General features: G+C 39.8%; 1 protein-coding gene across 4 annotated transcripts in view; it reads left to right on the plus strand.

Annotated features, from left to right (window-relative positions):
* The window catches only part of RAB3B (RAB3B, member RAS oncogene family), a 232478-nt gene that overhangs the window by 186789 nt on the left and 22436 nt on the right, over positions 1-23253 (plus strand). For all 4 annotated transcript variants that reach the window (XM_077149667.1, XM_077149669.1, XM_077149668.1 and 1 more), the window contains one exon: positions 22085-22203. In XM_077149667.1, coding sequence (XP_077005782.1) covers positions 22085-22203 — 119 coding nt within the window. The remainder of the gene's footprint in view (positions 1-22084; positions 22204-23253) is intronic.

Raw genomic sequence — 23253 nt, forward strand, 5'->3', positions numbered from 1 at the left:
TTAGGGCTTTCTGCTTCCAGAGGCAATGTTCCTTTGACACCCAACTGTCTTCCCTGGCCCTGTGGGTACACTGGGGACCTCACAGATGATTGAGAATCAATGTCACAGTTAAAATTTAGGGGCTCCAAACACCTCAGAAAGGGATGGGTTACTTGTGGCAAACACCTGTCAGCTTTCCAGCTCCTTCTACTAGCCCTTCTGTTACCACCTGCTACATTTTCATACGTGCTTCAAATAGTCATCCAGGGTTGAGAAACACTGATATATTGGGTATGTACATAAGTGCTAGGGATATTTCTTAAAAATATTTTTATTGACAGATCTTCACAAACATACAATCCATACATGGTCTACAATAGTGGCTCACAATATCATCACACAGTTGTGTATGCATCACCACAATCATTTTTAGAACATTTACATCACTCCAGAAAAAGAAATAAAAAGAAAAAAGAAAACCCATGCATCCCATATCCCTTACCTTTCCCTCTCATTGACCAGTAGTGTTTCAATCTACCCAATTTATCTTACCCCTTATCCCCCCATTATTTATTTATTTTTATCCATATTTTTTTACTCATCTGTCAATACCCTTGATAAAAGGAGCATCAGGCACAAGGTTTTCATAACCACACAGTCATATTGTAAAAACTATATCGTTATACCATGATCTTCAAGAATCAAGGTTACTGGAACACAGCTCAACAGTTTCAGGTACTTCCTCTAGCCACTCTAGTACCCCATTAAGTAAAAAGGGATATCTGTGTAATTTATAAGAATAACCTCCAGGATAGCCTCTCAACTCTGCTTGAAATCTCTCAGCCACTGAAACTTTATTTTGTCTCATTTCTCTCTTCCTCCTTTTGGTTAAGAAGGCTTTCTCAATCCCATGATACCAGGTCAGCTCATCCTGGGAGTTCTGTCCCACGTTATTAGGGAGATTTACACCCCTGGGAATCATGCTCCACTAGTGGGGAGGGCAGTGAATTCGCATGTTGAATAAGCTTAGAGAAAAAGGCCACATCTGACCAATAAAAGAGGTTCTCTGGGCGTGACTCTTAGGCATAATTATAAGTAGGCTTTGCAGAAGTAAGTTTTATAGGAGTGAATCTCAAGATCGAGGGTTCATGTTATTGATTTGGTTGTCCTCACTGCTTGCAAGAATATCAGAAATTCTCCAAATGGGGAAGTTGAATATTTCCTCCCTTCTCCCCAGTTCCCCAAGAGGACTTTGCAAATACTTCTTTAGTCACTGCCTAGATTACTCTGGAATATATTGGGACATCACACTAACCTGGACAAACCAACAAGATCTCAATCCCTATTCAAGACTCCATGTACTTAAGGTGTTCAACTAAACTGACCATAAAAGTTAAATTAGATTATGCACTACCCAAAATATAAATTTTGCACCAAATAAAGCATCTCTCCCTTTAGTCTCACATAGAAGTTGAAGTTTTAAAATATGGATGATATCATCCTTTACCCTGTATTCTGATCTACCCCGGTCTTATCCAGATCAGCTTCCTTCACATCTCTAGTTGAAGTCTGATCCTTTTTTCAACTTTTTAAACAGTCCTGTGTGAGGTACATCTGACTCTCATAGCTTCGGAGCTTTAACTCTGAGTCTCAGATGTTACATAAAGACACGAAGTTTGTGGGAATGACCAGGTTATATACAAATAACTCACTATCTCATAATTTAGAAATAGTAGTTACAACTCCTGAATATACGTTACTGCTCTAAGATCTTACAATCTAGGACCCTTTCCCATAGGCCCCATCCTGATAACCTGTGCTCACAACTTCAATTTACAGAGTTTTTATATTATAGTTAGTACATATGAGTGAGGCATGATAATATTGGTCTATTTCTGACATTTTATTCAACACACAGTCCTTAAGTTTCATTAACCTAGTTACATGCTTCACAACTTCATTCTTTCTTGTGGCCACTCAATTGTCTGTTGTATGTGTACCTTACAATTCTCCCTTCCTTCCTTCAGTGTTTGTACGCTTAGGCCAGCCACCTCCATCCGTTATGAATCATGAACACTGCCACCATAAATACCAGTGTACAAATGTTCAATAGTGTCCCCAGACTCAGTTCCTCCAGGTATATACTGAGCAATAGGGTTGCAGGATCATATGGCAACCCCACCCTTAGGGCTAGGGATATCTTACAAATATCTAAAATATAGGAATGGTCAGAAATAGAAATTCCAGAAGCCTGCAGTTACAAGGAAAGACTTTATGGAAGACACAGAGCTCTAAGGATGGAGTAAGAGTTAGAGAAGAGCATGTAAAGAGGCATCTCATAGAGGGGGAGCATGGGACCAAAGGCATGGCACTGGGAATAAGCTTGTTATCCTCCCTCATAATTTTGCCTTTTCTTTACAACTTTCATAATAATTTGTAATTCCATATTTATTTATTTATTTATTTATTTGTCTCTCTCTCCCATGGAACAATACGTCCCATGTAGGCAGGGACTTTGTGGTGTTCACTGCTGCATCCCCATACCGAGAAGAGTAGGGGCACAGCAGATGAGCACTAAATAACTATTTGTTGAATGAATGAATGAATGAATGACTGGATTACGTAGGGCCCTAAGTGCCTGGCTGAATCAGCACTTACTGTAGTGGTCTGTGAGAAGCTGCTGTACGTTTTGGTACTAGGTGAGAAGAAGGGGCTTGGTTAGTTCAGCCATAGTATAAGTAGAATGAACACATGGCACTTATTAGCCGTTTGACCAGTCTCTGAAATTCAGTTTCCTCAGCTATAAAATAGTAATAATTTTTTTTCTATGCACTCTAGCTGTATTTTACACTTGATAACATCAAGGAATTTTTTTCAGAAGGCTTTAGTTCTTTTTTTTTTCTTTTTCCTTGCAGTGTCTTAATGTATTAGATAACTTAGTATATTTATCTTCTATAAGAAATAGAACATTCCTGTTCTCATATAATTTTTTTCTCTTTTTTGTGAAAAATAACATATATACAAAAAAAGAAATAAATTTCAAAGCACAGGACACCAGTTAATTGTAGAACAGGTTTCAGAGTTTGGTAAGGGTTATAATTCCACAGTTTTAGGTTTTTACTTTTAGCTGCTCTAAGATACTGGAGACTAAAAGAAATATCAGTGTAGTGATTCAGCCATTATACTCGCTTGTTAAACCCTACCCTCTCTGTATAATTCCACCATTAGGGATAATTTTGATGCCTACTTCTTAGTATTATAGTAAAGACCAAACAAGACAATATAAGGAAAACTCCTTGCATGGTACCTGTAATATATTAGAAATTCAATAAATTTGCCCAAATTCACATAGTGAGTAGTAGAGCTAGGGTTAATTTGTGAATTTTCTATTCACAAAATAGACTAGTTTTGGTTATTACCACTTTTAAGATTGCAAGCAGAGAGGGTTACAGGGTGGGCTTTACCAGCGCAAAAACTGGATATGCTTCATGGTCCTTGTAATTACCCCCATTTTCAAAAGATGGAGAGAGTGGCAGTGCCCTGTTCCTGAAGATGGCCCATTGCTCAGAAGACTGGAGATTCCTCTAACTTGCCTAGGTTCTGTCAGATGTGTTGCCAAGAGCAGGGGTGGGAGTGGGAGAGGCCGTTCAACTGAGGATTTATAGTTCCTTCCTTCTGCAGACTCTTTTTTCTCCCACACCATGGCCCCACACCTTGGGTTGCCTGGTGACAGCTGGAAATTCTTAGCCTCTCTGTAGCCCTGCGCTTCTCACCTTCCTCTGTGAAGTCTGTCAACTTGGAGCTAATGACGCAGAGGCTCTGAGCTCAGGCCCAGGAGCAGAGAGGTGGAGGAGAGGGGACCTGAATGGGAGGTGAAGTCCAAAGGGACGTGTAGTGGTTTGATACTGTCATGTACCTCAGAAAAGCCATGTTCTTTAATTTTCATTCAGTATCACTGGATGGGATCTTTTTTACTGTTTCCATGGAGATGTGACCCACCTAACTGTGGGTGATAACTTTTGATTGGGTGGTTTCCATGGAGATGTGTCTCCACCGATTCAAGGTGGGGTTGCTTACTGGAGTCCTTTAAGAGAGAACCATTTTGGAAAGTGCTGACAGAGCCCATGCAGCCAGAGACCTTGGAGATGAAATGAGGAGAGAAAGCTAGCAGACATTGCCAAGTGCCTTCCCATCAGAGAGAGAAACCCTAAACGTCATCAGCCCTTTCTTTGGAATTAAGATATTTTTCTCTGGATGCTTTAGTTTGGACATTTCTATGGCCTTAGAACTGTAAACTTGCAACTTAATAAATTCCCTTTTAAAAAGACATTCTGTTTCTGGTATATTGCATTCAGCAGCTTTAACAAACTAAAACAGGATGTCTGTGCTCTCTCTTGGTTATTGGATCACTAGACACCTCCAAGTACTGCTGCTAATTCAAAACCTAAGGGTTGTACTTTATTCCTCTCTTCTCTTGTCTTTCTCAACTAGTTGTTCATAAGAACTATCAATTCTGTTTCCCAGAATTTTTCTTGAACGTGTTCCTTCTCAGTTCTATACCATAAACATTTATTGAGTTTCCACTGTAAACCTGACCCTCTCCTCTACTACTCCCCTACCTCAGATTCCTGTTTCTCCCTGCTAAGATTACAGAAGCAGCTTGAATGGATCTCCTTGTGCCCAATCTTGCTCCCTCCCATTGGCTCTCTGATCACTCTCACTTTACTGCTTAAAACCCAGAGGGCTCCTATCAATAGACAATAAATTCCTTTGCCTGGCATCACAGACTCTTCCTGCCTTCCCAGCGTGATCTTCAGTTACTCATCCTTCAGGCATTCTAAGTGTGCAATTCAGTGACATTAATTACAATTACAATGTTATGCTATTATCACCACCATCTGTGACCAAAATTTTGTCATCACTCAAAACAGAAACTGACTTTGAAAGAAAAAAACTTTATTTTTTTAAGGATTGTTTTAGATTTGCAGAAAAAATTTTGAAGATTGCATAGAGAGTTTACCTGGCAACCAGTTTCCCTTATTATTATCGTCTTATATTAATATGGTATGTTGTTATAATTAATGAGCCAATATTGATAAGTTATTATCTAAAGTCTAGTGTTTATTCAGATTTCTATAGTTTTTACCTAATATCTTTTTTGGGATCCCATTCAGGATAGAACATTGCATTAAATTTTAATGTCTTCTTTAGATTCTTCTTGGCTGTGATGTTTAGAATGAACATTTTTGCTTCTTTCTTTGCCCAGGTTTTTCCCTCTTCCCTACAGAGTACCCCTATTTTCCACCAGCAAATTTTCATTTGACCTTAAAGACTCAAAGGAAGTATAACTTCCTTTGTGAAACCTTTCCTGAGCCACTTCTCACCCTACCTCCAGACTATATTACCAGTACCAAACTTGTCTGTCTTCCTTCTAGACTGCAATATCCCTGGGGGCAGGGGCCATGTCTGATTCGTGTCTACAGCTCCAGTGCCCAATGACAAAGAGTAATGGCTCAGTAAAGTTTCACAAAATAAAAGTGAATGCTTAGGCTATGGCTTTGTAGCTTTAGAAGCCAAGGCTAGTTCTTTCTGCACCTGGAATGTCTGATTCTTCTAAATGCACCTGTCCTTCAAGTTCCCACATCAAGTTTTGAATTCCCCAGGAATCACAACTGATTAGTTCTGCCCTCCTCACCCCCACCCCCAGTGGTTGGAAGGTCTGAGGCTCATCTCAGGTCAGCCCCAGTAGAAGGAGCATGATGGTTTTTTGCATGCTTTCTCATCAGAACCATTGTGGATATCAAGTCCAGTTGGATCAGCTCATACATCCATGATCTCATTTGATCCTGAGGAGTCTTGTCATACTGAGGTCCACAGAGGTTAAGTGTTTGTACTTCACCAGAGGTATACAGAAGTCATATGGGTTAAGTGGGCCCTGTACTTGAACTCACTCCCATACCTGGGCTATTCCCACTGGACCACACTGTTTCCCCATGTGAAAATTGATACCTAGCCATACACAACAATTAAATGCTGGGCTGGAGCCATCTTCTTGGGGGGCTCAACCTCTTCTGCAGGGACCATTTTAAATTGGGCTCCAGGCTAAACCCACAGTTCCACAAACTGGCTGAACCCCTCAGTTTCCTTGGCTTGGACTTGGAGAGGAAGAGAGAAGAGTCAAGGTAAAAACTTCTGAGGTTGGACAGTGTGTTTGGGTTGCAATGAGTCGCCATTTTGTGAGCTGAGGAAGACATCCTCCCAGGACACTGTGTTAACCGTGCATCAACTGATGGGGGCCAAAGGCTGGTCTGGGAATTTACCACTATCAGAGACATAATTAGCCCTTTAATTTCCTTACAGCAGAAGTTTGCTCAGGCAGTTACCAGTCCTACTTTCTTGGGCTTCTCCCTCCCTGCACTTTCTCAAATCTGCAGCTCTCCAGGAATCTGAGGTCTGTATGGAGTGTGACACCAAGGGAAGAACAGTAGCTTATTGAGGGTAAACTGTAAATTAAATGAACATGACTAATGTTTATACAAAACTTTATAGCTGCCAAGTCATTATCACAATAAGGGTCTCATTTTATCCCCACAACAATACCAAGAAAAGATATGATATTATTATCTACCCTAATTTGCAGCTAGTGAATCTGTGGCTCAGAAACTCAAATAACTTGTCCAAGGTCACTTGCCAGGACGCAAGAGCTTGTCCAAGGTCACTTGCCAGGACAGAGCTGGACGCAGAAGTCCCTGACCCCAAAATCCATGTTCTCTCACCTGTGGTATTTTATTAGATGACATGTAAAGTGCTGAAGGGACACAAATTAAGGAGGTGATAAGAATGAAGATAATTTTAAAAGGCTTCTTGGAGGAGGTCATCCCCATCTCTGTGATGGAAACACAAGTGGGTGCCAAGGTGCCCAAACTTCAGTTTTTTGTATTTTTGTCTTGTTCTCAAAGGGATGAAAGTAGCAGAGAAAGGTTGGATAGAATGAGGTTCTTTACTTTTTTGTTTCTTTTTGTTTTAGTCCCAACTCTAATGTGATGTTTTCTCCCAGGCATGCGGCTCCAGATTTTCTCCCAGTAGTTCATGTAGTTCATTGAATCATTCAAAAAAAATCTGAAAGAGCTTTAATCTGTTGGAAGAGACAAGCACTTTGCAACTCATAGGATGTTTCATATATTTTGTTAGAAGTAGGGTAGACTAGAGGTTAGGAAGGTTGTGAGGTTAGCCGTATGACCTTAGTTTTTTTTTTTTTTTTTTTGCATGGGCAGGCACGGGGAATTGAACCCAGGTCTCTGGCATGGCAAGTGAGAACTCTGCCTGCTCAGCCACTGTGGCCCACCCATGACCTTAGACTTTTAAGTCTTAGTTTCTTCATCTGTAAGATGAGTATGATAATGGTACCTCTCTCCTAAGGTTGTTTTACGAATTATCATGGTGCCTGGTATACTCTAAGTCTCAACAAATGACAGTTAGGCATTACTTCTGCCTATGGATATTGGAGAAAATGTGAATCATAGAGGAGGAAGCATTTGAGTTTAGTTCCAAACAGAAAGCAACTGATGTAGCAAGGCAGGGGAAAAATGTTACAGGCAGAAAGAACAGCATGAGCAAAGCAAAGAGACTTTGAAGAACACAATGCTTGGGACCTGTGGGGTAGCCCAGTTTAGAACCTGGGGAGAAAGAATAGAGAAGGGTGATATGACCTTAAGGCAGTGAAACTGTTAGGTTAGAAAACCAGGGGATAAGTTTAACATCCTAATATCCTAGAAAGCAGTGTAGCACAGAGATTAAACTCCTAGCTCTAACATTTGCTAACTTGGACAAGGTACTGAGCTTCTCTGTGCCTGTGTTTCTTTGTATCTTAAAGAGCAGGTTGTGAGGATTGATGAAGTAATACATGAAAAACACTTGGCTCAGTGCCTGACACTTAGTAATTACTTAATTAATGTTGAGTTATTGTTATTTCTTATTATTTCATTATGATCATTATTACTATTTATCCTGACTCCTGAGATCTGGAAGAGGTCCTAAAAATCACCTGGTCTAATATCCTTGTTTTAAAGATGGAAAATTCAAGGCTCAGTGTGGGAGAGGTATTGTTAAGCCCACGATGCAAGTAGCGATAGAATTAAAATCAAATCCAGGCCTCCTGATTCCCAAGTCTGCACTATGTGACTCCCTTACCATCATCAGGCTGCCTCTGACAGGTTCTCCCTTCTCTTCTCTGATGGTTATCCCCCACCCCTTATAAATAGATTAAATTCAAGGCACTTGCTTTGTGGAGCTGAGTGTTTGGCCTATTTTTAGAACATTCTGGCACCTGTATGCAAATGATCCTCAGGGGACTTATCTGCTATGGTGACTAAGGCCAAGTCCCAAAAGAAAGCAATTATGAGACCAGAGGGAGAGCACAGCCCAGGGTGGAATGGAGATCCTGGACTCCTGATTTATCTTTCTAGTTAAGTCCTAGAGTCCTGAGAAGTTCATTCTAAATTCTTACCTGCCCAGTATATGTTAATTACTTATCTCTTGGTTTGGGTTTGGCAATTAGTTCACAGGTAGGTTCCTGGGCCAGGCTCCAAACCCAGGTTTTTGGCTTTGGTACGTCATGTTAAACAGTGCTGTGGAACCCAGGCCTGTGGACATTCACATCAGCTGTTGTGCTGGCTCAGGTTCTAAGAAAATGTTTATTACTTTAAGAAGAATGTAAATAATGTGAGGGAGAAAGACAGCTTTAACAGATGACCCAAGAATTTTACCCTGCAGAGCTGGAGAGAGCTGAGACTCATGAGATGACAGGGAGGGGAGAGCAAGCCCTAAAACACTTACTCCATAAAGGTGAATGCCCCTACCCCCTGGCATAGGCAGCAATGTCCCACTTGTCAATGGCCTCACCATTAGCACATGCTGAAGATCGTCCAGGAGGCAGGCCCTGTGTGGGCATCACTAAACCCCACAGTGGCTCCCTGTTTTCTTTACGATAATGTCCAGGTACCATGGCCTGGCATTCAAAGCCTCCGTGCTCAGCTCCAGCCTCACTTCCTACTTCCTAGACCAGCATTTTAAGTACTGAGTTTCAGAGAACCTAAATTACTATCTTTTAAGGTACATCCTTATTCAGAGATGCTAAAAGGTGAAAAACTGAACATCTTAGAATTCATGAAATTGGATATTTTCACTCCAGTGAAACTGAAACTACTTGTTCTCTCCCCTGACACCATGCTGTTTGAAGCCTCCTTTTCTTTTTTTAAGCTGTTTATTATGGAAAATTTCAAAAATACACTCAAGTAGAGAGACTAAAGAGTACAATGAACTTTATCATACAGCTACCATGATTAATGATGATCAACTCACAGTTGGTCTTCCATGTTTTCCATTATTTCCTTCTCCCTGGACTATTTATAATATTAAAGCAACTGCCAGTACTTGCTATGGGTTTAGTTTTTCTTAATTGTAAAAGTAATATATACTGATGTGGTTTTTTTGTATATTACTTTTTTAACTTTTTTTATTGTGTAATATAATATATATACAAAGCAAAGAAATAAAAAAACAATAGTTTTCAAAGCACTCTTCAACAAGTAGTTACAGGACAGATCCCAGAGTTTGTCATGGGCTACCATACAATCCTCTCATATTTTTCCTTCTACTGCTCCAGAATATAGAAGGCTAGACGGCTTAAATATTTTTTTTATCATCACAATCAACTATTTTTCCTTCTTTTTTTTTGTGAAAAATAGCATACATACAAAAAAGCTATAAATTTCAAAGCACAGTACCACAATGAGTTGTAGAACATATTTCAGCATTTGACATGGGTTACAATTCCACAGTTTTAGGTTTTTACTTCTAGTTGCTCTAAAATACTGGAGACTGAAAGAGATATCAATTTAATGACTGATAGCATTCATATTCATTTGTTAAATCCTATCTTCTCTGTATAACTCCACCATCACCTTTGATCTTTCCATCCCTCTCTTTAGGGGTGTGTGGCCTATGGCAATTCTAAATTTTTCATATTGAAAGGGTCTGTCACTAATATGGGGTAGGGAGATGGAACTATCTGATGTCCTGGAGAGGCTGGGCTAGGTTTCAGGACTTATCTGGACCAGGGACCCATCTGGAGGTTGTAGGTTTCTGGCAAGTTACTCTAGTGCATGGAACCTTTGTGGAATTTTATATATTGTCATAGGTGTTCTTTAGGATTGGCTGGAATGGTCCTGGTTGGAGTTTGGTAAGAGCAACCTCCAGAGTAGCCTCTGGACTCTATTTGAACTCTTTCTGCCGCTGATACTTTATTAGTTACACTTCTTTCCCCTCTTTTGGTCAGGATGGAATTGTTGATCCTACGGTGTCAGGTCTGAATTAATCCTGGGAGGCATCTCCCACATTGCCAAGGAGACTTTCACCCCTGGATGTCATGTCCCACGTAGTGGGGAGGGCAATGATTTCACTTGCAGAATTTGGCTTAGAGAGACTGAAGCCACATCTGAGCAACAATGGAGGTCCTCCAGAAGTAACTCTTAGGCATACCTATAGGTAGTCTAAGCTTTTTCGCTAGCTACATAAGCTTCACGAGAGTAAGCCTCCTGATCGAGGGCATGGGCTATTGATTTGAGTGTCCCTAAAGTTTGACACAGTATCAGGGGATTGCCTCATGGTAAGGTTTAATTCTTTCTCCCCTCCCTCAGGGGGCTTTGCCAATACTTTTTGATTATCTGCTTAATATACTCTAGGATGTATCCAGGCATTACAATAATCTATACAGGATTAAAGGACTTCTTTCTTATTCTGTGCTCCCTGTGTTTCAGTTGTTCCAAAGAGCTGTACAGATAGGTTGAATTAGATTATGCACTACAGAAAATTTCAGTTCCAGACCAAATAAACCTTTCTTCCATTGGTCTCAAAGAGGATGTGTGGTTCCAAAATATAGACACTGTCTTCCTTACCCCTATGTTCTGGATTACTTTAACCCCAACCTGTTTGGTTTCATTCTTATGTCTAAATATCAAGTTATATATATAAAATAGCCTCTCATAATCCATAAATAATAATCACCACTCAAAATGTGGTAAATACATACAATGGAATATTATATGTATATAATCATCTATATATTTATTAACCATTTGTTCCCTGTAATTTATCTATTTGACAGGGTCTTATTTTTTATTTATTTATTTATTTTTAATTTTTTGGCATGGGCAGGCACTGGGAATCAAACCCAGGTCTCTGGCATGGCAGGTGAGAACTCTCCCTGCTGAGCCACTATGGCCCACCCAGGGTCTTATTCTTATCACTTGCATTTTCTCACTTTAACACCTGACTCGCTTCATTTCCTTTTACTTGTTGTGTGACCTGGGGATGCATTAAATATGATCTTATTCCAAGCTTCTCTTTTTCCTCTTGTCCCTCTCCCATCTCACTTCTTCCCCCACCTCTTCCTGTCTTGAAGAAGTGTTTAGTGAGTCATATAAAGGGTACAGCAGGTGGCAAATTATGTGAATTCCCCAGAGACTTCTCAGAATGCTGTGAATTGTGCTGATGTCAATTTGGAGGCAAAAAGAGTGAAGAGGAAATGGGCTGGCAACTCTGATGCTAAATTTGTCCATACCCAAACACGGGGGTGTTATGGATGATGGTTCATTCAGCAGACATTTTTAATATACATGCTATGTGCCCAAATCTATACAGGGTGCTGATGAAGTCTGATTAACTCCAATGTAATGGGTCATTATTAATAGTCAACTGCGTACATGTTGGAGGAATTCAGAGTAAGTGTAGATGTCCGGCAGATAGTTGACATATTAAACTTGGAAGTGTGGGGCACAAGGATGAAAAGGAGTCAGTGCAGGAGACAGAGCAGGAAACAGAGCAGGAGGGCAGAGATGATGGGAAAGAAACAGTGGAGTGAAGTTTCATGGAGATGAAGGAAAGAGGCGTGTGTGTCATGTTATTTACGTCAATAGCAAACAAAGATGTTTGTTTTTTCATTCATTCATTCCTTTATTCATTGAATATTTCTGCAACACCTGCCAGGTGCCAGGCATTGCTTTAGAAACTGAATGTGCAGAAATCAAGACATAATCTCTAAACCCACAGTCTAAACCCATTCCTGATATAGGTGCTAGAATTCATTCAATCAAAACTATTTATTGAACACCTAAGATGTGCCGGAATCATTGAGAGTAATGAAAAGAGGTCCTGTGACCATTTTAGCTGCTTGAAGTAAAATCTAGTGCCTATATCCTAATGGACATTATGGAAATCAAAAAAAGTTATATCATGAAGGTTTTTGAGAACTGTACATAAAAGACCAATGCAAAAAGAAAGAATCCAGGGCACTCCTTTTTCTGGGCCTTGGTTTCCAATCTGTAAAATGAAAGAGTTGGTCCTGTGTGTACATATCATAGAAGTTTTCACCTGTATGGTAACTTCCCCACTAGACTGTGAGTGTTCTGAGGTCAGGGATCACGTGGGTTTTATTCACTGGCAGAGCAAAGGCTCAGTAAATATTTGTGGAATTATTCTTTTTTTTTTTTTTAATATTTTTATTGGTGAAAGTTAACATGTAAAATACAAACATTCTTAACATACAAACATTCCATATGTGGTGTACAGTCAATGGCTCACAATATCATCACATAGTTGTATATTCATCACCATGATCATTTTTTTTTTAACATTTGCATCGGAACTGATTACTCTTGTGGAATAGCTGCCTTTTGACCTGGACCTCAAAAGCTAGATGGGATTACATTGTGGAGGGAAGTGCTTTATCATCCTCAGTCCTGAATTCCAATGACCCCTTTCCTGCTTTCTGCCCTCAAGGACCTACCAGCTACCACCTATGAGTCCTTGAACTTCTATTTTCTCACCTCTAATTCAACAGTGACTCTAATGTATAATGTGCTGGGAAAAGCACTGGATGTGAACTCGGTATATTTAGGTTTGAGTCCCAGTCCAGGCAAAAAGTAAGAGATGTGTTACCTTGGGAAAGTCACTTTATCTTTCTGGGTCTTAGTTTCCCAATCTGTAAAATAAAGGAGTCAGATTTGGATGAGCTCTAAGGTTGATTCTTTATCGTTATCTAAAAAGTCTGAATTACAGGGTCATTGTTAGGATCCTATGAGATGATGGCAACAAAGGTGATTTGGAAACCTTAGGATGCTCTACAATGTGGTCTACATTGGTGGGTTTAACACTGTCTGCTCCAAAGGACCTTTCCTGCTACTCCTCAGTCCTCTGCTACTCCTCAGTCCTCTGCTCCTCCCAGACTCTATGGAACATTCCTGAAGAACTCCTCCTTCATGTTTCCATTTCTGTGGGACGTAATGTCTCACCTCCTAACTGCTGTCAGTCAAAGGGCTGATGGTAGGCTTTGGGAGAGCCAGCCAGGAAGCTCTTATGACCTGCCTCCCTGGAATTCATCATTTCCCCCTTCTGGCCTGCAGGGAGGAGTCTGACTGGGAAACAGGTATGCAACAGGGCAGAAACCAGAGATGGAGGTCTCAGAAATAATTTCTCACTAGTTGGGTAATCTCCCAAATTCTGTCATTTCCCTTGGCCTCCCTCTGTTTGTCTATAGCATGGGAAAGGACTGGAAAGAAGAGGTGGTGTATATGATATTAGGCCCCTTTTCAACCAGTCCTGAGGTTCTAAATGAATTTTCCCGACTAGTCAGCCCTTAGGGATTTCATTCACCAGCATTCTTATTAAGTGCCCACTATGGGCCAGGTGCTATAGTTGAGGGCCTATGATTTAGTTAAGAATAAGATTCCATCTGAAAGGGCTTTATTCAAAAATATTTGGTGTGATTTATTCAAAATGTTGCAGGGACTCTAGAAATCTATTATTTGAATGAGTATTTATTGACACCCCTCTCCCCTTTATGTGCCAGGTGCTATGCCAGGCACTGGGAATACAGCAGCAAGCAAAACTAGACATCCTGTTCTTGTACTTGTGGTTTGTCAGTGGGAAATAAACCTTTAATTAAATAATTATACAGATAAATACAAAATTACAATAAGGATGAGTGCTACGAAGGAGAACTACAGAGTGCTAGGAGAGCATATAATTGGAGGATATGAATTTTCCAGGATGGTCAAGGAAGCATCTCTGCTGAGCTGAGCTCCAAGAAAGAGTGGTGCCTCAAAGGAAAGCCACTAGGAAGTCTCCATGAAAAGGGGCCTCTCTTGCTTTAGAATCCCCATCCAGTCCATGCTTACCTTCTCAGGTGCAGACATTATAGATTTCAAGCAGGTACCATGTAATATTCACCTACATATTTTCAGGATTTAGCTAAAGTTTGGCACAGAATCAGTGCTCAGAGAAGATCCGGAAAAAAAAAAAGGAAGGAAAAGAAGATATACCCTTTAGGCACTGAAGATTTTGAAGATAGCAATACTATTCTCTACAGGGCCAAACATCTTCCTTTCTTCACTTGTTCCTGCTGTGATAAGGTTTCAAGCTCCCTTCACTGTTCTGGTTTCTGCTAATTGTCAAGGTCCCTGGAACAGATGATTTCAAACACCTAGAGATGCATGCAACCTTGTGAAAAGAAACCAAAGACCTGGTTTTATTTAAACCTCTTTTCATCATTCACTGTGTTTTACCTCTTTAAGCCTCAATTGGCCGTCTGCTGAAATGGTGACATTAGTATTTCTCTCACAAGGAATTAAGAATTAACTTAAGACTGTAAGGAAAAACTTTGTAAATTCTGTGACTCAGACAAACATAGGGTTTAAATATTTGGAGAGCTGCCACATGGGTGAAGAATTAGATTTATTCTTTGTGCCGCCAGAGAACAGAACTAAATCAATAGATTCAAATTACCACATGCAGATTTCAACTCAGCAGAAGGAAGACTGTAATAATCAGAGCTATACATCAGTGGAATGTCTACCTTGTGAGGTGGGTCCCTGACATTGGAAACACTCAACAATGTAAGTGTGCTATGGAAGGAATTCCTATTTTGAGTAAGGGATTGGATTAGATAATGTCTAAGGTTTTCTTTGAACTTTAGAATTTAACCATCTGATGATCAAGACAAGTGGAGGAGCTGGGACAGGGCATAGGTGCAGAATGTATAGCATGAACAGAAATATGGAGGCAGAAATGAGTGTGGCATGGATGAGTGACCATGAGAAAACTCTGGAAATAAATGAAGGGTCTGTTTTGGGTCAATGGATTGATGTAAAATAGAAAGGGGTAACTAATATTGATTGAGCAACTTTTGTATGTCTGACATATGTGATTTAAGTTTTGAAGGTGCTGTCCAGCGTTAGCCTTCTGTGACAGTGATATTGTTAGCCCCTGGACCCTCTAGAAGGACCTCCTGTGTGGCAGGATGTAAAGGATGCTGAGCCCTGTCTTGGGAGATTGACAATAGATAGTTTGGATGGGCTGTAAACTCTACTGAGAATGCATAGGCTTTCGTCGACAGGCAGGATTTGAATCTTGACTCTCGGTATAATTTATGACTCTAGCAATTTACTTAACCTCTGAGATCCTCAGTTAATTCATATATAAAATGGGGATTCACATTTGGCCTACTTCAGACTAATGTTACAATTAAGAAATGTAATGATTAAGAGAAATGATGTAGAGTGATGGGCATCCTGAAAAGAGCACAAGGTTTTGGGATTGGACTGATGCAGGTTTGCATCTCAGTCTGCCATGAACTAGCTGTAAGATCTTAGGGTAATATTTAACTTTTCTTTGTCTATAAATAGAGATAACAGTATATTCAGGAGACTGTTTGGAAAATTAAAAAAGAAAAGTGCTTAACATAGCCCCTAGCACATAAAAATGTTCAGTTACCAATTTTATTTTGTTACTATGAATAATAAATGAGGTCCCATGTAGAAAGCTCTTGTCAAAGTGCTTGACATATAGTAGGTGTTCAGTCGATGTTGGTTTCCTTCCCCCTTGCCCATATGTGTGTCCGTCTCACTGACTAGGCTTCTGGAGGCCAAGGCCATGGTTTGCTCACTCTGCTGTCTGCTCTCTAACATTAAGAGAGGAAGAGCTCATAGGAAGGGCTCAATGAATGTCTTTCCCTTTGAAGAGAATTGATTGCGCTTGATGACATGGTCTCCTCCCTCGAGTAGCCAGTGAGTCATGCCTCTTTTCTTCTCTTGCTTCCTGTCTCCTCTTTGCTTCTATTTCTGACTCTCATCAGCAGGAGGAGATCAGTGTTCGTCAATGTGGTTTTTAAAAATAAAAGATATATAAAGAGAGGTTCAAGAGTGATTCTCTGAGAAGCTTTCCATTGAGCACTGAATGGTGAACACTAGATTTTACACCCTTGCTTTTCTTTAAGTGAAATAAGAATAACAACAATAACAACAGCAGTAGGAGTGACTATGAGCTTTATTGAGTGCCTACAATGTGCCAGGTAGTGCCAGACTCTACCCATACATTATCTTAAATCCTCACAGGACCTCTTCAGGATTTGTATTATTATCACCATTTTACACCCTGACCCTGCTGCTGAAGCTGACTTGGGAAGTACAAAAATGATGACTGAAGCCTACATGGTGCCTCCTATGTACTAGAAACTGTTCCAAGCACTTTATATATAATAACTTCTTTAATCCTCACAACAGCTCTGTGAGGCAAGTACTGTGTTATTGTTTCCATTTTATAGATGAAGAAAGTAAGGCTCAAAAAGGTAAATTGCCCAAGGTCACTGTATTAGTTATCCATTGCTACATAACAAATTACACCAAAACTTAGAAGCTTAAAACAACAAACACTTATTATCTCACATTTTACATGGGCCATAATTCAGATATGGCTTAGCTTCCGCCCAAGGGTGTCTCAGAAGGCTGCTCTCAAGATGTCAGTCAGGGTTACCATCATCTGAAGGCTTGACTGGGGGAGGATCCACTATCAAGTTCACACATGTGGTAGTCGGCAGGATTCAGTTCCTAATTGCCTGTTTATAGAGACATCGGTTCTTGCCACATAGGTGTCTCCATAGGGCAACTCTCAATGTGGCAACTGGCTTCCATCAAAACAAGCGAGAGAAGAAGAGAGGTGCCCACGATGGAAGTCAATGTCTTTTTGTAACCTAATCATGCTGTGTTCTATTTGTAAGAAGCAAGTCAGTAGATCCAACCCATACTCAAGTGGAGGGGATTACACAGGAGTATAAATACCAGGAGGTAGGGGTCATTGGAAGCCATTTTAGAAGCTGCCTATCATAGTCCATAGCTAGTTCATGGTACAACAGGGATTCACACCCAATACTCTGACTCGAGAGACCATACTTTTAATCTCAAGACTATCTGGCCTTTTCATTTAACAAGCAGTGATTTGAATCCCTACTAGATACATAGCCCTGTGGTAGGCACAGGAAGTACAGAGATGACTCCGTGTCCAAGTTCATTTATCATTCTATAGCAGGATATCAATTAACTGGACATCATTTGCACCTTCTCTTTGTGGGCTATGACTCCTGCCATAGAAAGAAACACAGGGCCAGGCTTCAGGCAGAGATAGGGGGCTAGAAACTGCCAAAGTAAGAGGGCATAACTCAAGGAGAAAGAAGAACTGAGATTTGGTTGCAGCATAGGAGTTCAGAAAGCTTGCCCAGGCCATCAAGATCACTAATCTGGAAAGGTGGCTTAGTACTAAACCCTATAGGATAGAAAGGTGCTGAGCCTGTGGGATCTGTAGGAGAGGTTACATCTGTGAAGTCAGCACTAAAGAGCTCAGGAAGCAGAGACAAGCATGTGGGAGGGTAGATCAAATGGTATTGTGACTTGCTGCAGTTTTCAAAGTTACACACACACACACATATATATATAGCTTTTGTGTAGATATAGCAGACAGCAAATATTTCTTTCATCAGCCTGACACAATGCCTAAAATATCCAGTATTAGAAGTTCACTCACACACTCATTCATGAGCCTGAAAAAATTTTATTTGTCAGAACTCTTAGGGACAAATATTGTATGTGGTTAGAAGAAATATTCTAATCCTTTGACATGAAGAGTGAGGCCCTCAAAGGGCCACCACTAACAGGAGATGGTGATTCATTTACTCTTCAAGGAGGATGGGTGTGTAAATGCAGGTTTTGTTTGCTAAGTAAAGTTGTGCAAGTCTGGGCCAGAGCTGAATTGATGAGGAAGTAGAGGAGAAGCTGCTAGAAACATAACTACTATTTTTTATTTCTCACCTCCTCCCATCTAATCAGTCACCACACCCTATAATTTCACCTTTTAAATACTTGAATCTGTTTCTACTCCATCCCCATTGCTTTCACTCTAGTTCAGATCCTTATTGAGTTTTATCTGAGCCACTGCAAGGATCTCCTAACCAGCCTTTCGCCTACCATTATCTTCTCTCTCCAGTCCATTCTCCGTACCATAGCCACAGTGATCTTTCTAAAAGTCATAACTGATCATGTTAATCCCCTGCTTCAGAATCTATGGTCCTTAATGAGAAAGTCCAAAGCCCATAGCTTAGAATTTGAAGCTCTTTTTAGCTTCATCAGCTACCCATTTTTCACCATTTAAGTGCTTCTAGAGTACTCGCTGGCAAAACTGTTTCTTCTGCCAAAATACCTTTCCTTTACTTCTCTTCTTGGAAAATTCATATTTTAAAAAGTCCTTCTTGTCCTCCTTATATTGCCAAATAAGCACATCTTAGGCAATGCTTCTGGGCACAGTGCAGAACCACTTGTAGGAGTCATGATGCTGTCTGTGCCCATATTGTTTTGTGGTGTTGTCTTTTAGTACACAAATTTTGACAGGTTGTATTTTCATTATCATTCTGTTTGAACTATTTTCTAATTTCCTTTGTAATTTATTTTTGTCTGTGGGCTAACAGTGTTGATTTTTTTTTTTACTTTTTTTTTCTTTTTTGTGAAAAATAACATATATACCAAAAAGTCAATTTCAAAGCACATCACAACAATTCGTTGTAGAACAGATTTCAGAGTTTGGTATGGGTTACAGTTCCACAGTTTTAGGTTTTTACTTCTAGCTGCTTTAAGATACTGGAGATTAAAAGAAAAATCAGTATAATGATTCAGCAGTCATACTCATTTGTTCTCTGTATACTCCACCATCGCCTTTGATCTTTCTCCCACTCTTTAGGGGTATTTGGGCTATGCCCATTCTAACTTTTTCACATTGGAAGGGGCTGTTGATAATATGGGATAGAGGGATAGAACTAGTTGATGATCTGGAGGCTGGCCTCTCTGCATTTTAGAACTTATCTGGTCCAGGGACCCATCTGGAGGTTGTAGGTTTCTGGAAAGTTACCCTAGTGCTTTGCATAGAAGCTTTTAGAATGCCTCAGGTGTTCTTTAGGATTGGCAGGAATGATTTTGGTTGGGTTTGTCTACCACCTATTTCTAATTCTCCTCCTAAGAATATCATAAGATTGCAGTCCTCACCCCTTGAAAATTGGATATGGGCATGTGATTTGCTTTGGCTAATGAAATGGGAATAGTGGAAGTTTGAAAAGCCAATGCATGACTGTCACACTGTCTTTCTCTCTGGTACTTGCTCTGTCTTTGTCCTGAAATAAGGAAGCACAAAGCAGAGCACCAGCCATTCTTAATGGATATGTAGCAGTAGTGAGAAAAAAATGTTATTTAAGCTGCTGAGATTTAGGGATTGCTTATTACTGCATATACAGCCTATCCTGACTGATAAATCACCCTGTGTTCTTACATCCTCTATAACTACCCCCAGACCATCATGTTTCTACCTTACCTGAACTTGTGTGATACATTTTTTTCTATACCTCTTATCTGGTCCCAGTGATGTATTTCCTCCTATTACTAATTACCCATTATAGGTATGTCTTAACCACCTGCACAACTGAGGTCAGGAATGGTGCTTGTTCCATTTCATATCATGCAAAATATGGTTCATGGTTAAGGCACTATATTGCAATGGATGTAGGAGGCAGACATTCTGAATCCCTGTTCCAACACTAATTGGACTTTCTCTTTGAGCCATGGTTTCCTCATCTATAAAATGAGGGTAGTGATATATACCTGCAGGATTTATCGAAGATTTGTGGATAACGAGTATAACATATGTAAAAATAATGGCATGTCATAATTAATATTGTTCTCATTATTTATTTTTATTATGATTGTAGACAATGTTCAGTAAAAGGTTGTGGATAACTCACCCATTGATTGGGTTGAGTGGTATGTTCACTGGACTTGAAATCAGAAGTCCTGGGTTTATGGCATAGCTTTTGTCACCAGCGTTGTGATCTTAAGAAAACCACTTACCCTGTCTACATTTCTGATTTCTCAACTTTAAATTGTAAATAATGATGATACCTACCTTGGAGGGATTTCATAAAACTCAAGTGAGAATGCATGGGAGGGGGGATGTTTTAGTACCAGCTCAAGCATCACACATTCTAAAACTGTAATGATACAGAGAAGATTGGTTGGTCCCTCACATAAGCATCCAGTGTATTCCAATCACACTGCTTGCTTACTTGCTTATATATTTTGCATGTCCAACTAGAATATGAGTGGCTTGTGTTCAAGAATTGCCTGTCATTTTTTCCCAGGTAAATGTTTATTTCTCCTTATGTGAAAATAATACATGCTTATGGTAGAGAATATAAGAATACATGAAGAAAATATAAATCCCAGTTATTCCTATCTTTCATTCAGAAGTAATCACTATTAACCTTTTGATGTATTTCTTTTCAGTTTTCTTCTCTGCATATATATCTTTATTTATTTTCTTTTTCTTTTCATTAATAAAACCAATCAACATACAACACCAACATTCTTAACATATGAACATTCCATACTTGGTATGCAATCAGTGGCTCACAATATCATCACATAGTTGTATATTCATCACCATGATCATTTCTCAGAGCATTTACATCAATCAAGGTAAAAGGAGCATCAGAACAAGATTTTCACAATCACACAGTTACTTTGTGAAATCTATATTATTATACAATCGTCTTAAAGAGACATGGCTACTGGAACATGCTCTACAATTTCAGGCACTTCCCTTTAGCCTTTGTAATACAACTTAAAATGAAAAGGGGTTATCTACATAATGTGTGAGAATAACCTCCAGGATAACCTCTTGACTCTATTTGAAATCTTTGCGTATATATTTTTAAAAGTCACAGTATACCACACATAAGCATTGTCCTATGTCATTAGCTATTCTTAAATAAGTAAAATACATTACATTTTATTTAATCATTCTTCTCGTGTTGAATATATATGTCGATATTCTTTTAAATTGCTTAAATAAAGCCTTAACAAGCATTTTTGTGCATAAGTATTTGTCTGACTTTCTATTTTATTAGGAAAAATTTTTAGAATGGCCATTTCTGGGTTAAAGGGTACGAGCATTTTTAATACTGTTGATACTTCTGAACTGATTTCCAGGAAGGTTGAACTGAATTCTCTCCCACAAGCACTGTATGAGGTTGTACATCTCACTGCATCCTCATCTGTATGGGAATTATTATTAAAAGTAAGGCTCATAGAACAGTTATAAACATGTTCTTTCATGAATTATAGCAGATGTACCTCAATGCAACGTTTTAATAACAGGGTGGTATATGGGAACTCTGTATTTTATATATTATATGCATTTCTGTAAACCTACAACTTCTCTAGCAAAAATATTAATTTTTAAAAAATAAGGCTATCATTTCCTGGTGCCTGTCCAAGCAACAAAAAAAGTAAGGCTAAAACTTTTTAATATAATAATTTTCCATTTACATTTCTTCTGTAAATTGTTCCTACCACTTGCTCATTTTTTTATTTTTGTTTTTATTTTTTCTCATGGGCAGACACTAGGAATCACACCCGGGTCTCTGGCATGGCAGGCGAGAACTCTGCCTGCTGACCCACCATGGCCCACCCTCTTGCTCAGTTTTTAATTGGTATTTTAATTATTGTCTTAATTTCTATGAAGTTTTAAAAACCTTTTTATTCTACTCTCCAAGCACAATGAAAGACACATAATAAGTGCTTCTTAAATGCGGCTTTGGTTATTAATTAATAGTCTTTGGGACTTTTTAGGAACCGAAGCAGATTTCCTAAGAGGCTGACTCTTCCCTTTTCCCAACCAGGACACAGCTGGGCAGGAGCGGTACCGGACCATCACTACAGCCTATTACCGTGGAGCTATGGGCTTCATTCTGATGTATGATATCACCAATGAGGAGTCCTTCAATGCTGTCCAAGACTGGTATGAGATGGATTCTTTCCTTCATTCAACAAACAGAAAACCTGCATGTGCTGGGCCCTGTGCTGTGTGCTAGGGAAATTAAGGTGGGTCAGATATGGCTCCTGCCCTCGAGGACTTCCCAGACGAGAGAAGAACATTCAGTCAGCAGGCAATGAAAATATCCTGTGATAGGTACAACGATGAAGAGTGACACTGGGGCTGTGGGACCCAGCAGAGGAGTCTCTGACCCAACTTGGAGAGTCATAGAAGGTGTCCTGGAGTTGCTGACACATATGCTACATTTTATAAGATGAACGAGAGTCAGCTGAAGGGGTGAATGGATAAGAATGTTCCAAGAAAGGAACATAGATGTAGAAAGGTGAGACGATAGGTAAGAAGGTAGGAAGGGCACAGGTCATTCAAAAAAGTTTGTGTGGCAGGTTAAGGAGTTTGGATTTTACCCCATAGGTGATGACATTTGAACAGAAAACAAGTTCAGATTTATGTTTTAGGAAGATCACTCTGGCTGCAGCAGACAGCAAATCCACATACCACTTCCCTGTAAAGTTTATTCATGGGCTGTGGGACCAAGACTTGGGCATATGGTCCAAGTTCATAAATGTTCAATATGCAATGGGAATCTGCATAGCATCCCAGTAGTACAACCTCTGAAGCAACCTATGTCCTTCCTGGGGCATTTCTCACTGGAAGAAGGGAGTGTAAGGGAAAGGACATGTGAGAGGAAGGGGCCAAAACCCAATGTCCTTTATTAGTGAAAATGATAAGGGTAGAGAAGCATCTGTGCTGTGGCTATTCTTCAGAATCAGAGGCTGAGCAGACCAGGTACATAGCAGCTGTGCTGGCCAGCACCATGCTTATCTCCAGGTCCCTTTTGCCCAACACCTACCCTTTGAAGACTTCTCTCCTGAGGAAGTCTTTTTTTCTTTTCTCTCCCTGCGCATCATCCCATGGGGTGATTAGCTGTTTCTTTAAGTGTCTCCACGCTGCTCATTACCTGTTGACCTTCATTCTGCCTCAGGAACACAGTGATTTTAACACCTGGTGATGATT

This window comes from Tamandua tetradactyla, chromosome 2 (genome assembly GCF_023851605.1).
Source record: "Tamandua tetradactyla isolate mTamTet1 chromosome 2, mTamTet1.pri, whole genome shotgun sequence".
In the NCBI taxonomy this organism is placed as follows: domain Eukaryota; kingdom Metazoa; phylum Chordata; class Mammalia; order Pilosa; family Myrmecophagidae; genus Tamandua; species Tamandua tetradactyla.